The 14,133-nt window shown below is 44.3% G+C and overlaps 2 protein-coding genes across 2 annotated transcripts in view; one reads left to right on the forward strand and one right to left on the reverse strand.

The window, feature by feature from the left end:
- Window positions 1-348: 348 nt before the first annotated feature.
- uevld (UEV and lactate/malate dehyrogenase domains) lies at window positions 349-9,511 on the forward strand. The gene is made up of 12 exons (XM_076270394.1): window positions 349-485; window positions 863-947; window positions 2,831-2,896; window positions 3,041-3,204; window positions 3,438-3,579; window positions 4,093-4,181; window positions 4,345-4,450; window positions 5,054-5,224; window positions 5,660-5,833; window positions 6,551-6,638; window positions 7,245-7,368; window positions 8,072-9,511. Exons 1-12 carry the CDS (start codon window positions 444-446, stop codon window positions 8,234-8,236), a joined length of 1,416 nt encoding a protein of 471 aa, XP_076126509.1. The 5' UTR covers window positions 349-443; the 3' UTR covers window positions 8,237-9,511.
- Window positions 9,512-9,615: 104 nt separating this feature from the next.
- LOC143106169 (uncharacterized) overlaps window positions 9,616-14,133 on the reverse strand; it is a 38,975-nt gene continuing 34,457 nt past the window's right edge. The window contains exons 13-14 of the mRNA XM_076270382.1: window positions 12,891-13,043; window positions 9,616-12,122 (exon numbers count right to left, since the gene is read on the reverse strand). Of these exons, the coding sequence (XP_076126497.1) occupies window positions 10,885-12,122; window positions 12,891-13,043 (1,391 nt within the window). The 3' untranslated portion in view covers window positions 9,616-10,884. The remainder of the gene's footprint in view (window positions 12,123-12,890; window positions 13,044-14,133) is intronic.

The following is a 14,133-nucleotide window of genomic DNA, read 5'->3' on the forward strand; positions in this document are numbered from 1 at the left end:
TATGCAGGATAAGGATTTGTTTTAAACCATTTGATCTGAACTTGAAAAATTCACAGACATGTAAAAACCAGTACAGTTTGATTGTAGTGGAATGCAATGGGAAAGTTTTAATCTCAAGATTGGCTTGCATTTGATTAATGTATAAGTTGATCAGTTATTATGGGATTAATAATTGATCATTTAACTTGTATGTCAACAGTGGATGTATTTGATGGGGAGTATGACAAGGCCATGGGAGCATTGCATCAGTGTTTTAACTAATCCACAGCAGTGTGAATATTTTCTCGCCTTACGGTGCACCGTAGATATGGGGCGTTCATTTAAGTTTACGGAAGGTTTCCAGTTTCTGACAGCTAGCCGCGCGTACAGGGCGGCTGCGAAAGTTTAGAGATTTATTTTTGTAAGGTTTGGAACACTGACAATCAAATTACTGGTGTACAATCATGGATCTAAATTCGGAACCAGTGAAAAAGATACTTTCAAAGGTTTGTTCAATTCTCAATTTTTTAGCGATAACGTTAGTTAATGTAATAAACGAAAGCGTATTATATGATAGTTAAGTCTTTTTTATCCTGGTTTCGGTCATGAGTTTGGGCTTTCCGTAAATCGCTTGTTCAAACTAACGTTACCGGTTAAACTAGATTCTTCACAGCCTAGCATGCTATGTTTATAACTGGATTGCTACTTGTAATGTTATTCCATAAAGTCTTCAGTTACGTGACTAACTACCTAAATATTTTAATTTAACCTTGGTTGTCAACTACACAGTCTAGTGGTAGAGTTGTGACGTTAGTGTGCGTAGCCTATTAGCAGAATTACAAAACCACTGTCATTATAACCTCATCGTTACTTCCATTTGCAGTACAAATTTCACGATAGTGCTATTGAGGAGCTTCAGAAAGTGCACCGGGTTCACCCTGACATGGAGATTCACGTTGGGTCTTTCGGTAAGTGTCATTATTGTAAACCATCTTAGGTGCCGCAGCAAGCCATAGGAAAGTTCAACCAGGATGCTAACAGTGAAAAGGTTGATGCTAGAATGGATCCGCAACAATCGGCATCTGCATCGAACGTTCGGAACGACCGCCCCCTGTCCGTGCGGCTGATCCATTCTAGCATCAACCATTTAGGTTCTGTAAAATTCTGAGTTCCATTATCAGCATCATAATTGGCCCCACAAGACTTCCTTTTTAACATTCCATATGTTATCTTAATGCAGAGGAAGTAGATTGGGGCCCAAATATAATGTTCAAGCATTGTTTTTGTTTACCTTGTTGAAAGGGTCCATAGTTAACTAAGATGAATCATAAGACGATTCACCCTCCTTAGTTACTGTTGCTATGCCTGACAAGCTTTAGCACCCTGCACGTCTATTACATAGGGGGAGAACCGGGACTTTTCAATGAAATGTAATTTACAAAGACATCGTACCACACTGAAAGCTAATATTTTGTCACTAGCAACCTACATATGTTCTCTGTCAAATACAGTTGGAATTTCATCTCTGAACAAAACCGTTCATGAGTTATTTAAGCAGAAGTCGAATGTGCGTTTTGTTTCATTCGACTCTCCTGGCCAGAATGAATGGAACAGGCATGTGGGACGAAAGAAACATACCATTTAAGCTATGTACTTCCCACAACTTCAATATTTGACAACATATCATGAATGGTACTTCAAATAGGTGTTATTTTTAATAGATTGCTGATGGGCTATACATCTTGGTGAACGTCTGTTAACAACTTCTTGCCGTTATCGTGAAGCGTGTATCTCGCGGTTATGGAAATATCATGCAATATGCCATTTTTTATAGTTAGAACAATATGTGTTCCCAATTATATTATGTTTCTATAGTGTAACATGTTATTTTACTGTGTCTTTACATGGGTTAGGGCACCACACATCCAAATAAGTGCCCTTCATGACCCACAGGCCTTCAGTCTCCACAAAGGTTAACAGAGTGTCCCAGTGACTTCCGTTTTACTTCCGCTACAAGGGACCTATCTTTAAAAAAAAATATGAACGGGAGTTAATGGAGAGATAACAATTATTTTTTGGTCCAGTTTGAATTGTGCCACGAATTTCACATATGATGTGTGTGAATTTAAAAGATCATTTTTCACGTCAAGAAAGTACTGTTGTTCGATAGACTTCAAAAGTTATGTTGGTTTTGTGCGAATCCGCTCAGTGGACTACATCTCTCGTCTCGAACGATGTACGTCACCAACGTAATGAAACGATAAGATTAGCTGTTATGCTAGTTAACGGTTGCATCTTGCTGCCTGCTATGTCACTTAACAGTATCTAATGTACAGTCTATGGACGAATACAACTTACCTGATGTGTTTAATCCTCTGACTCATGGTATTTTCATCGGCAAGGAAAGCCCAATTAAGACCTGTTGCTGGTAGAAGCTATTGTACAATCTAGTGTGGCTGTGAATGAGCTAACGTAGCGCGACTGATTAATGGGTTTGTAGTCAAACAATGTTGTAATTCAATAGTTACGAAACAAACTGCAAATGTCTTTACATGAAAAATTGTCTTTAAAATTGACAAACATCATATGGGTAATTCAAGGCACAAGTCAAAAGGGACCAGAAAATAATTTATTTTTCGCGACTTCAAAATGTTTTGAAAGATAGGTCAAGAGGTCATAGAGGCAAACGGAAGTGGCGTCACTGGGACTGTCAACATGGCAAAACTCGAAAAGCTTGTCAGACCGTGCCTAGTGACGGGTTGCTAAGCCACGATTGGCCTGTGGCGGTTTCATTCAACACTGCTCAGCGAATTAATGGAATGATCATGCTTTGCTTTTATGTCCGTCTTAGTATCCACTGACAGATTGCAAAAAGACCTGCTGAAAGTGGTTGGCAACATCCCGGTAAAATATGAAGGTGAGATAAACTATACAGGATCTTGTAGAAAATGATTCAAGTAAAAGACAAGTTCTGTACTGTAAAACAAAGCCAGTGAAACCCATTGTACTTGGGAGACATTTGTGATTGTGTGTGTGGTTGTGATTCCTCTGGTGTCATCAGGCCGATCATACAACCTTCCCATCCTGATGTGGCTGCTGGAGTCATTCCCTTTCACTCCCCCGGTGTGTATGCTGAGGCCCACAGCAAACATGGTGATTCGAGAGGGGCGGCACGTGGACGCACAGGGCCGAATACACCTTCCTTCGCTGTCCAACTGGGACCATGTAAGAGGGCTGAGATCGACATGATGGTCTATGCAATTTTGCTTAACTGAGTGAAGAATAACAAATGCCTGGATATTGTAATGAGAGAAGTGTGCGTGTGTGTGTGTGTATGTGATGTGAAAAACTTAAATTGATCTTGTTATGCATGACTTGGTCAGTCAAGGAAATCTACACTGTAGAAACAAATGTTACAGTCATCGATTTTGTCTGATTGGTGATATTTTTGCCCTAAGCCCAAGACATCTGTGAATGGGCTACTGGCACAGATGATTGCCAAGTTTGAGGAGGATCCACCGCTGAGCACCAAGCCCTCTGGAGAGGCCGAAGACCCCAATGACCTGCTTGCTTACGTCTCCAAGCTCAAAATGCATGACGGTTAGGAGACAGATGCATTGTACTTCACACTTGTTGTCTGTGTCAACAAATTAAATATAGTGTGTTAAAGGAGATTTCCAGCAATTTTTCACATAGATCTCTGTTTCTCGAGGTCACCGAGTACTGTCGGTACGAAAACAAAATGATTGTTGATACACTCTGGGGGCATGTTTATGAGCCCCCATGTTCATGCCCCCAGAGTGTAGCACTGTAGCTGCCTGACAGTTCTAGCTGTTGGCTGCAGTAACTACAGCTAGATAGAACCGATTGTTTTCATTTTTTTCGTACTAACAGTACTCGGTGACCTTGAGGAAGAGAGATTTATGTGAAAAATCGCCAGAATTCTCCTTTAATATACAAAAGTAAGAATGACCCAGTTGTTTAACATACAATCCACAATGTTTCTGTAGCACTCTCTGTTTCTGTACCTTATTATAGTCTGTACATGTCTTCTTGGGAGCTACCCTGAATTCATACAGAAGTTCAGATGGTCTAGTTTGTTTTCCTCCACAGGTGGAGACCGATTAGACTCCGTCAGTAAAGTCACAGTAATCGGAAGTGGAGACCTTGGGATGGCCACTGTATTGAGTATCATGGCTAAGGTCAGTGGCATTCATTTATCAGCTGACTCCTAGGGTCTAAATAGAAATAGGATATAGAAATCGAAATAGGAGTAGACCCTTTTGCATTAAGTGTGTGTTGCAATCATTCAAAGAAATTCCTAAAGACTCATTGTCAGTAAACCCTTTGCGTCTTTTTTTCCAGGGAGGTGTGGACAAACTGGTTTTGATTGACATTCCAGAAAGCTCCTCAAAAAGTGGGACAATGGATCTAGAGATCTTCAATTTGCCTAAAGTGGAAGTTTCCAAAGGTACTGTTGTCGGCAACTAGATATAGAACACATCCAGTATACTGTGGCATTTTGGGCCATCACATCTTGTACTCTTTCTGCCCTTCATTTTGCACACACAATCAAGTACAGTTTCTGCCCGGTCATTTAGAACTAAAACGCATTCTCAAGATGCCATCCATGAATGTGGGTTTGCATCACTATGTAGGCCACTAAGGGCTGCGGGAGCTGGCAGCTTGTTGAACATCGACGGCAAAACATGGTTAGTGGGATGTTGAGCACTAAGCCTGAAGTACTGTACGTTCAAACGTGAAAACAGAGGTGAACGTTGCTGGCGGACTTTGTTTTCTTTGAACTTTTAAATCTGAACGTTGTTATGTAAAAATTGCCACTTGTTCGCTTTTGACTGTAAGCAAACTGGCAAGCAACAAGGCAATAGCCATGGAATTTTGCCTCTGCTTGTCCAATTTGAACGCACATCGGGCTTTAGTTTCAACATACCACATCTTGTTTCATAATGTACCCCTCAGATAATATCATAATGTACCCCTCTGATAATATCATAATATACCCCTCTGATGTGTTTACGTTGTTTGTTTACTTGTTTATCTCCTGCTCTGGCAGACCTGTCAGCCTCCGCTGGCTCCAAGGTTGTGGTAGTTACTGCGAACGCGTGGAGCAACGAGCAGACCTACGCTGGCGTGGTTCAGACTAATGTGGACATGTACAGGGCCATCATCCCAGGCCTGGCCCGCCTCAGCCCCAATGCTGTGCTCTTTATTGCCTCCCAGCCAGGTCAGTCACAACCAAAGATTCTAGAACGGAGCACGTAGCGCTCTAGAATCTTTGGTCACAACCCTATGGTCACAACCCATTCCTCTACTCATAGGGCAGCAGAAGGGCATGGGTTTCTGACATGGGTTTGGCTGAAGATTAATCTATTTGTATTACATGTGCTGTGTCCTAATTTCTCCCTTGGGAGACCTAATAAAGTGACCTTAACCTTAATCTTATATACATTTAGCTGCATATCTGGTTGTTCAGTACAAACAAACATATGTGTGTATATGATTGATATCATAGGACAACATTAGCTTAATGTGTGACAACCATATTCGTACAAAGTATTAGTTGTCATGTTCTGTTTGCAGTGAGTTGAGTTATTCCTTAGTCTTGCTTGTTTTCTGGAATCTGCCTGCCTGACTGACTGGCCCCTGTGTCTGGACACAGTGGAGATCATGACTCACGTGGCGTGGAGGCAGAGCGGGCTTCCCCCCACCCATGTCATCGGTGCGGGCTGCAACCTGGACTCGGAGCGCCTCGCGCACATCTTCAACGTGACTCTGGTGGCCAACAGCACAGGCAGACAGCCGTGGGTGATCGGTGAGATGTCTGACAACAAGGGTGAGGAGACTCCTAATGGTGTCTAGTTAAGAATGTTGATGTTGCCAAGGTCAACCAATGTCACATGGGGTTCGTTTGGTGGCCATTTTGAAATGATGCCAATACGAGTTTCGAAAAAATCCCTTTCCCCTGCTGGACTATACTGTATATGGACCAATTCCATGGTTTATTGACAAACTGCCTAATAGAAGTAGCCTGGTCCTACCAGACTCCTGAAATGCATAATGTACAGAGAATCTGGACACTTTCCATTGCCAAGCGTTAACTTCCTTGAAGGCGAGTACTCTGTTGAAGTTTAAAACTATTGGATCTACCCAGAGCCACTCTGGATCTGCCATAACCAATCGCTAACGTTTGGTTGTGACGTATGTCATGCTCAAACTAGCGCACAAACTCAACGTCATCGTTCTCAGCCACCCCCTCTGTTCGCTGATTGGACAGGTCAAATTTGGCCTGAGAAAACCCGCGAATATACCCAAATCCCAGACGATGTACTGAAGGAAAATGAAAATTGAGCGGAAGTACATAGGAGGGCGGAACCAGGCTATAATAGAAGAGCCTTATTGCTTTTTCTTTTCCTAGCAAATATAAGCAGTAGAATTGATCTGTTAAGATGTTTACTACATACCCCCTGAATTAACTTACCCAATTTTGTCACTATGCCACATACTTGGAGTACCCCTCAGATGACTGTCTAATGTGCTGTTGTGTTTGCAGTGGGTGTCTGGAGTAATTTGACCACTGGTTTTGGCGTGCACCCTGAACTCCGTCCTGTGTCTAACTCAACCAAGCCACTGATTGACAGGTAACTACTAAGGAATTTAAGCCTGAAATGCACCTTCATATCAGCATTGCTGTGCACGAAGAGTATGTAACTGCAAACAAACAAATAATGAAACAAACCGCAGTGGCAGAAACAAATGCATGACTTGTGTAAGATTACAGGGTTGCATATGTTTGTATACAGTATTCTCACTACTGTTTAATGTTTCAGTCAGTTATTTATGGTCAGCGTTGTTTTTCTCTCTTATTCTATTGTTGTTTCACTGTACCGCATCACCAAATCATAGTACTACGTACGCTGTGCACTTGATGAATAAAGTGATTGTTATTCTGCAATGCACAAGCTAAAATGAGTCCTCATGAGACTGCTAGTGAGTTGTAGAAGTGAGTCAAGTAAAAGAAAAGTAAGTGTAATGTAGCTTTTTATCTAAAGCAACAGGAACTAGCAGTATTCGGGTATAGAACTCAAGCCCACCATTTTTTGAATGCCAATGCTTGCTATCACCACTACATCACAGCCCAATGATGATCATATGGTTTTATACTATTGTATACTGTGGTATGGTTTCATAGTGTGGATTATGGAGACGGAAATTACTGTACCGGTATTTGTGTTTTCTGCCCGTAGAGGGTTTGAGTTGCTGAAGGGGAAAGGACAGAGGTCATGGTCAATGGCGCTATCAGTCGCTGACATCACCCACAGCATCATTACTGACCAGAAGAAGACCCACTCTGTCACCACTCTGGCTCAGGTACTCTCAAATCCCCCTCATGGTCTCTCCTCTGACCACCTTTTTTGCTTCAGATGGTTGGGGAAAAGGTCAAATGCTTGCGTGTGTTTGCTTTGATGTACTAAGAAAGCACTTGATGTAACAAACCAGGTCAGGGTGCAAGCAGGCCTATGAGCAAGCACATTTTCTAGCTCAGTGACATGCACTATCACACAGAGATGGCACCTGTTTTTAAAATTCCATTTTCAAGCTGACATTTGTTTAATGCCAGTTAAATCAAAGCATATATGTACAGTCTGATGGATTGTATAGCAGTATTAAACCCACCAGGCCAAACTTATAGGATGTTTAAATCCCATTATCTTTGACCTGGCAGCAGTGGTAGTGAGATCTATATCCTCATATACTGCACCTATTGATATCAAACCTGTGCTCTCTGATTGTGTTTGCATGGTTGTGTGTTATGTGTGTGTGTGTGTGTGTGTATGTGGTTGTGATTTGTGTGTGCATCCATGAATAATGTAATGTTTTGTATATTATGTTAGCTAGTATTGTTTGTGTATTCATATAAATTGTATATTTTGTGTGTGTGTGTATGTGTGCCTAAATGTTTAATGTCTAGTTTGTATGTTTTATGCTGTGTGGTTGTGTTTTGTTTATTTTTTTTTATTGTCCATGAGTTAAATGTTTTATTGTGTGTGTGTGTGTGTTTGTGTTTGGTCAGGGCTGGGGTGGCATCAGTGCAGCGGTGTTCCTCAGCCTGCCCTGTGTGTTGGGTGCCTCTGGTTCCACTCGGCTGGCTGGGGTCACCCTGGGCCAGGAGGACGACAGCAAGCTGAAGAAGAGCGTCTCATCACTGGACAGCCTCATGTCCCAGCTCAAGCTCTAGCTCTCACAACCCCCCTACACCCACCCTAAGGCCTCATAACTCCTCACCAACCCTAAGGCCTCAGAACCCCTCACCCACCCTAAGGCCTCAGAACCCCTCACCCACCCTAAGGCCTCAGAACCCCTCACCAACCCTAAGACCTCAGAACCCCCTCACCCACCCTAAGGCCTTATCCCTTTCTTCCCTGTGGCACCCTTAAGGATTTCTGACGTTATTGAAGGATTGATAGGACTTCACTCTATTACTTCATCAACAACCCAGCTCTTTCAACACTCCCACTCTGGGGTGTTTCCCAAAACCATAGTTGCTAACCTGTTTGCAACTTAGTTGGTTGGCAATGGGAAATTACTATGGTTTTGGGAAACATGCCCCTGGCTATCCACCACTGTAGTAGTTCACTTGGGATAGCAAGGGATTAATGGGTTCCACACACACACACACACAATCGCTCAGGTCCCTCAAAGGGCGGCTGACTGTGTTGACAGACACCAGCAGTCTGAAGTAATTGCGTAGATATGCACAGATGGATCACAGGTGAACTGAAGTAACTGGAGTCATTGCGGTGTTTTTAGTGTGCCTATTTCATCGTGCCTGAACCACAGTTGGCACTGTGCCCATGTATATTTAATCATGCCTGCACTACTAAAAATGTATTTATATGTAAAGCTCAATATTTTGCCTTAAACACAAGATGCTGTAATTTTGCACTTTTACAGTAGCCTAATGTGAATGTTCACGCCCAGAGCTATAACTGACTCCAAAGACTCCACACTCCTATTTTAAATGTTTACATGCAACATTTTATTTTGTAAATGTCCCATCATGCTTTGTAAATTTGTGTTTTGCCATTTAGCCGTTACTAACACTACCTTTAGTCAACGTGTTTTTACCTTGTCTGGCAACAAGGGTTGTGGCCTTCACATTACTGTTTATTAAGCAGTCCAGTATGTGTTTTTGTCTAGTTTAAGTTAATGTGATACATTATTGGGCCTTTCAGTCTGGTCAATGAAATGCTCCGATCTTAACAAGAGGTGAGTCTGGTACAGAACCTGCTGATATATATTTTGGTGGTGGAGGGTGGTGTAATTGTCAAGAGTTGATATACAATGATTGTCTAATACACTCTGATGGAAGTCTCAGCTAGTTTATAAGAGGCAATATAGTATATGGTCTTAAAAAGAGACTGTCCTCAGAGATCATGTTTTTACCAGACAGAGAAACTGGGGAAATTCCAAAGCAATATATGAGACATGCCAATAAAATATATACATTTTATGAGTGTAAACTGTCAGATGGATATGTGTGTGTGTGTGTGTATGTATATATAAATACAAGTAAAAAAACGCTGTAAGAACACACAGCAAGCGCACACACAGAAGTAAAGCTTTCTCTCTTTTTTTTCTAATGTGATATCACACCATTCAACAGCCTTTGGGTTGGTTCCTCTCCTTAACAAGAGGATGCACCTGAGACACTCGTGCTGAAAACTTAAATACTTCATGTACACAAAACACAAACATGAGTAGAAAAGAAATATAACTATAACACTATAAATTAATAAAGCATTATATGACCTTCATGAGAACCACACGAAAAAACTTCAGAACACCAATAAATGATGCCTCCTCCAGGTGGCGCTATTGCTTCAGAAATGGCACTTGGCTGTTACACTCCTGTCGGACATCTGATATAATGGTAGCGTGAGCACAGCAGACTCCCATCTACACACTACTGGGACATCCCCTGGTTGACGCCTTAGTTCAGTACGATATCGAAAAGTGTCTTCTCATATATATATATAACCACCATCCTATTTACATTTGGCTTATAGTATTCCTTGTTTAACAAAACTCACTGTAATATCAAAACAAAGCCAAGACTTATTAGAAAAATTTTACATTTACAATTTCAAACGAAAAAAAAAAAGAGGATGACTGCAGAACTCAGGAAGTATTGCTCATAGCCAACGCGCTAGCAAACAGGAAGTGATAACAGATTAGTTTCTGCGTGGTTGTGCGAGTGTGTGTGCGTGGTGGTGCACATTTAAAAGGTGCTACTTCCATGACGATATGCGTGACAAACAGCAGAGCCGCTAGCGTCTGCTAATACGGGCATGGCAGGCTGTGGACACTGGGAGGACATCGGTGAACCTGCTCACACAGCACCAGGCTGGTGTGCTGGCAGAGGAAGTGGGGGGCATTTCTGGAGATGACCAGTTAGGGCTTCAAACAGGAGTGCCGTGTTGGATTCAATACAGCCTGATAGGGTGGAGAAGTGATTTCTCGGTGCTTCTTGTATTAATACTGCTTAAGGGAGTTCACTCATACGAACACTTGGGGTTAAGCATTCATGACCTTTCTTTGCATTCAAGGACACACATACTCGCACACACACAATAGTTTCAAACTCTCTACAAACACACATACAACTTAAAATTAAATATGCCCTTCATACAAGTCCAGCTTCTGAATGAAAAATATTTATAAAACGTTTGATCCCCAAGTAAGAAAATGTTCATAAAAACTAAATCAAAACACTTCTCTTTTTGCTGTCTACCAAATTTTGCAGAACATACTGAATAGCTAAAACAGTATAAATACACATGAAAAGTAAAGGAAGGGTCATTGGTGGTAAGACTAGTATGGCTCCTAGAAGGTCACCGACTTTGGTAGCTGGTGGGTGGTCGCGTGCAGGCGGTAGAAGTCCGTGTCGGGTGTGAGTGCCGCGCGAGCACCTGGGGGTTGTGCGGTGGGTTTCAGGGAGGCGGGTGGAGGCCCCGGGGGCATTCGCAGTCCCGAGGAGGGGGACCCGCGGTGGCCCATAGCCCCCAGCCGGAGGGCCTCTCTGCTGGCGGAGTGGACACAGGGTCTGGGAGAGGTGGAGGGTGGAGGCGGCGGCGTTGGGGTCAGGGAGAGGCGGTCAGCAAAGCAGGGTGGTGGCAAGGGGAACACGGAGTCCGGAGTGACCCAGCTGTCCTGGCCCTGGTACTCCAGCTCCTGGGGCAGGTGGGGGGGCGTAGGGGTGCGGAATCCTGGAGGTGGGGTGGGGGGCTTGTCCGGGACACAGAAGCTGGGCGGGGGCGGGGGGAGAGCGTAAGAGGAGAAGTCCCTGGCGGGTGGGGGTGGAGGCGGGCCGCGGCTCCGTGTTTGCTGCTGCCTGGAGCCCGCACCTGAGCTGGGGCTGTGGGCCAGGCCGGCCGCCTGCTCCAGGAGCCTCTGCAGGTAGCGGTCCTCCTCCTCCTCGTCCTCCGTGTCGGCCCGCGGCTCGCCCTCCGAGAGGTTGTCGTACTGCGACGTGTTGGAGGGCCGGCGGTCGCCCATGGGCGAGGGCACGCCGAGGCTCATGGGAAAGCGGGGCGGCTGGAGCGCGATGCGGGCGCCCGGCTCCTCCAGGATCAGCGCCAGCGGCTCGGGCGCGCCGGGGAAGACGCCCGGGCAGACGGCAGACGGCCGCCCCGGGGGCTGCGGCTTGTCGCTGTACAGTGGAGGTGGCGGCGGCAGGTCCGGGAGGTCGAGCGAGTCCACGCTGCGCCTGTCCGGCGGCGGGGGCTGGCAGGGAGGCGGCGGCCACTCCGGAGCCACGACGGTGCCACCGTCCCCCTGACCCTTCGCTCCGTTTCGTCCATTGACGGTCACCGTACTGCTGCTGCTTGGTGGCGGAGCCACACTCGGCTGTTCCTCCGGCGTCGGCAGGGACTGGCTGTGCACGAGCACAGCGTCCGGCGAGGGCAGGGGTGGGGGCTCCGCATGCCCCAGGGTCCTGGGCTCCGACTGGGAGACGGGAGAGGGGGTTTTGTCCGGGGAGATGACGTCCTGGGGCTGTACTGGGGTCAGTAGCACTGGCCGCTCCTGACCCAGCGGCCTCTTCGGCTGCTCATCTCCCTTTGCTGCGGATATCAAAAAACATGACTCAACCATGTTTATTATGAAACCACCTACGCTATGTGAACTATCTCAGAGGTAACTCAAAGCTAACAGAGCAATTGGTAAACCTTCTAATAGAAGAGCCCATGGCTTAATCCTAACAAAACAAAGCCAAGTCATGTATTTACAGTACCATTAGCCATATTAGCTAATGGAACTGTTTAAGATTATAAGATTATGGGCTTGTTACTGAGTGAGCTCACACATACTGATGATGCTGACATCAGCAAATCATTAGCAGAAGGGATTATTGCTAGCTAGAACTAGAGCCTATTTATTCTGATAAACAGGAACCTGTGTCTATGCAACATATGGGGCAGCCGTGGCCTACTGGTTAGAGCTTCGGACTTGTAACCGGAAGGTTGCCGGTTCAAACCCCGACCGGTAGGCCACGGCTGAAGTGCCCTTGAGCAAGGCACCTAACTCACTGCTCCCCGAGCGCCGCTGTTGTTGCAGGCAGCTCACTGTGCCGGGATTAGTGTGTGCTTCACCTCACTGTGCTGTGTGTGTGTCACTAATTCACAGATTGGGATAAATGCAGAGACCAAAATTTCCCTCACGGGATCAAAAGAGTACTTATACTTATATGTGAAGTGTGAGGAAGGTAAAGTCTACTTCTCTGTTAGTTGCATGTGGTGACTGTGTGTGTGTGTGTTTGTATGTTTATGTGTATGTGTGTGTGTATGTGTGTATATATGTGTGTGTGTGTGTGTGTGTGTGTGTGTGTGTACCTGGTGGAGGCAGGTCCAGCTTCATCTTGCGCAGCTCGGACATGGAGGCCTGCAGCTGCTCGATGACCAGGTCATCGCTGACACAGTACGAGGTGGCAATCTCCTCCTGCAGGAACTCCCGCAGGTCCTCAAGGTTCATCTTCAGCAGACGCTCTGACCAATCACATCAATCCGAATCAGCACATCCGACCAATTACATTTCCTCAGATATCATATTTAGCTAAAGCACAACAGATTAAACTAACTGTATGACTGCCAGGGATGGGCAAAAAACATCAAAATGTATTTTAAAATAAAATATCAAATAATTTTAAAATAAAGTACAAAATACAGTAGCCACTCAGAAACTGAGATGATGATTTGTGGCTAACATCTGTGGAATGCCTGTTCAAGGTGCTTCTGTATGGGCCTTGGGAGAGAAATCTGTCGGACCCACTCTCAGAAAACTGGCACCCTGGTCTTATTTACTGCAGCCAGGTTAATCTTGGTGAGATTCTACGGATGTCGTCGTTAGGGGATACATCCTTATAGATATAGTTGATGGGTTACAGTAGGTAATGAGGTCGTAAAATGTTGACATACCACAAAAGGAGATGTAAGCTTGTCAGAAGGGAATTCTTGTTTTTTTGTACTGTAACTTTAGACTACGCCTTTTAGCAACATGACGTGAGTCTCCGGTGCCGTGAATAAAGCTCTCTGAGATTTCTGACTGACTACTGACTCTGCCTGAAAACTTATTTAACAATTCCAGAATTTTCTACAGCAAGGTGATACATGAAGCAACTTTTTGAGTTATGTTGTAGGGAAACCACATAAGCGGTTCCATGTGTTCCGATGATTAAAGTTCTCAAGAAAAAAACTGATATAATTAAAGTTCTCAAGAAACTTGAGGTTTGTGTGAGACAGGGAGGGGGGGGGGGGGGTATTGTGTGTGTGAGCAACATACATATTACTCATCTTGCACAGGGTCACAACCGGTCACAACTGGTTAGCACCAGTCAGGCTACAATCATTGTTTTGCACTTTTATGATGTCATCACATTACCAAAAGAATTGGTTATCAAAAATATTTGGCAGTATTTTTAAACTACAAAAACACACCCCTATAAAGTATTTTGATATAAAATACAAGCCATTTTTTTCAACCCAATAAAATACAAATGAGAAAAACAAATTTCAAATACATGCATCATCAATGCCCATCCCTGATCACTGCAATACAACAGATTGCATCAGTCAAAAC

This window comes from Alosa pseudoharengus, unplaced genomic scaffold (assembly GCF_046254945.1).
Source record: "Alosa pseudoharengus isolate Yale_2024_CS ecotype anadromous, Long Island Sound unplaced genomic scaffold, YU_APseudo_1.1 YU_APseudo_1.1_scf_10, whole genome shotgun sequence".
Taxonomy (NCBI): domain Eukaryota; kingdom Metazoa; phylum Chordata; class Actinopteri; order Clupeiformes; family Clupeidae; genus Alosa; species Alosa pseudoharengus.

Coding starts and splice junctions, on each gene's coding strand:
- uevld (XM_076270394.1), top strand. CDS start 444: ATGGATCTAAATTCGGAACCAGTGAAAAAGATACTTTCAAAG. Junction 486..862: donor TGAAAAAGATACTTTCAAAG/GTTTGTTCAATT, acceptor TTCCATTTGCAG/TACAAATTTCACGATAGTGC. Junction 2,897..3,040: donor CATCCCGGTAAAATATGAAG/GTGAGATAAACT, acceptor TGGTGTCATCAG/GCCGATCATACAACCTTCCC.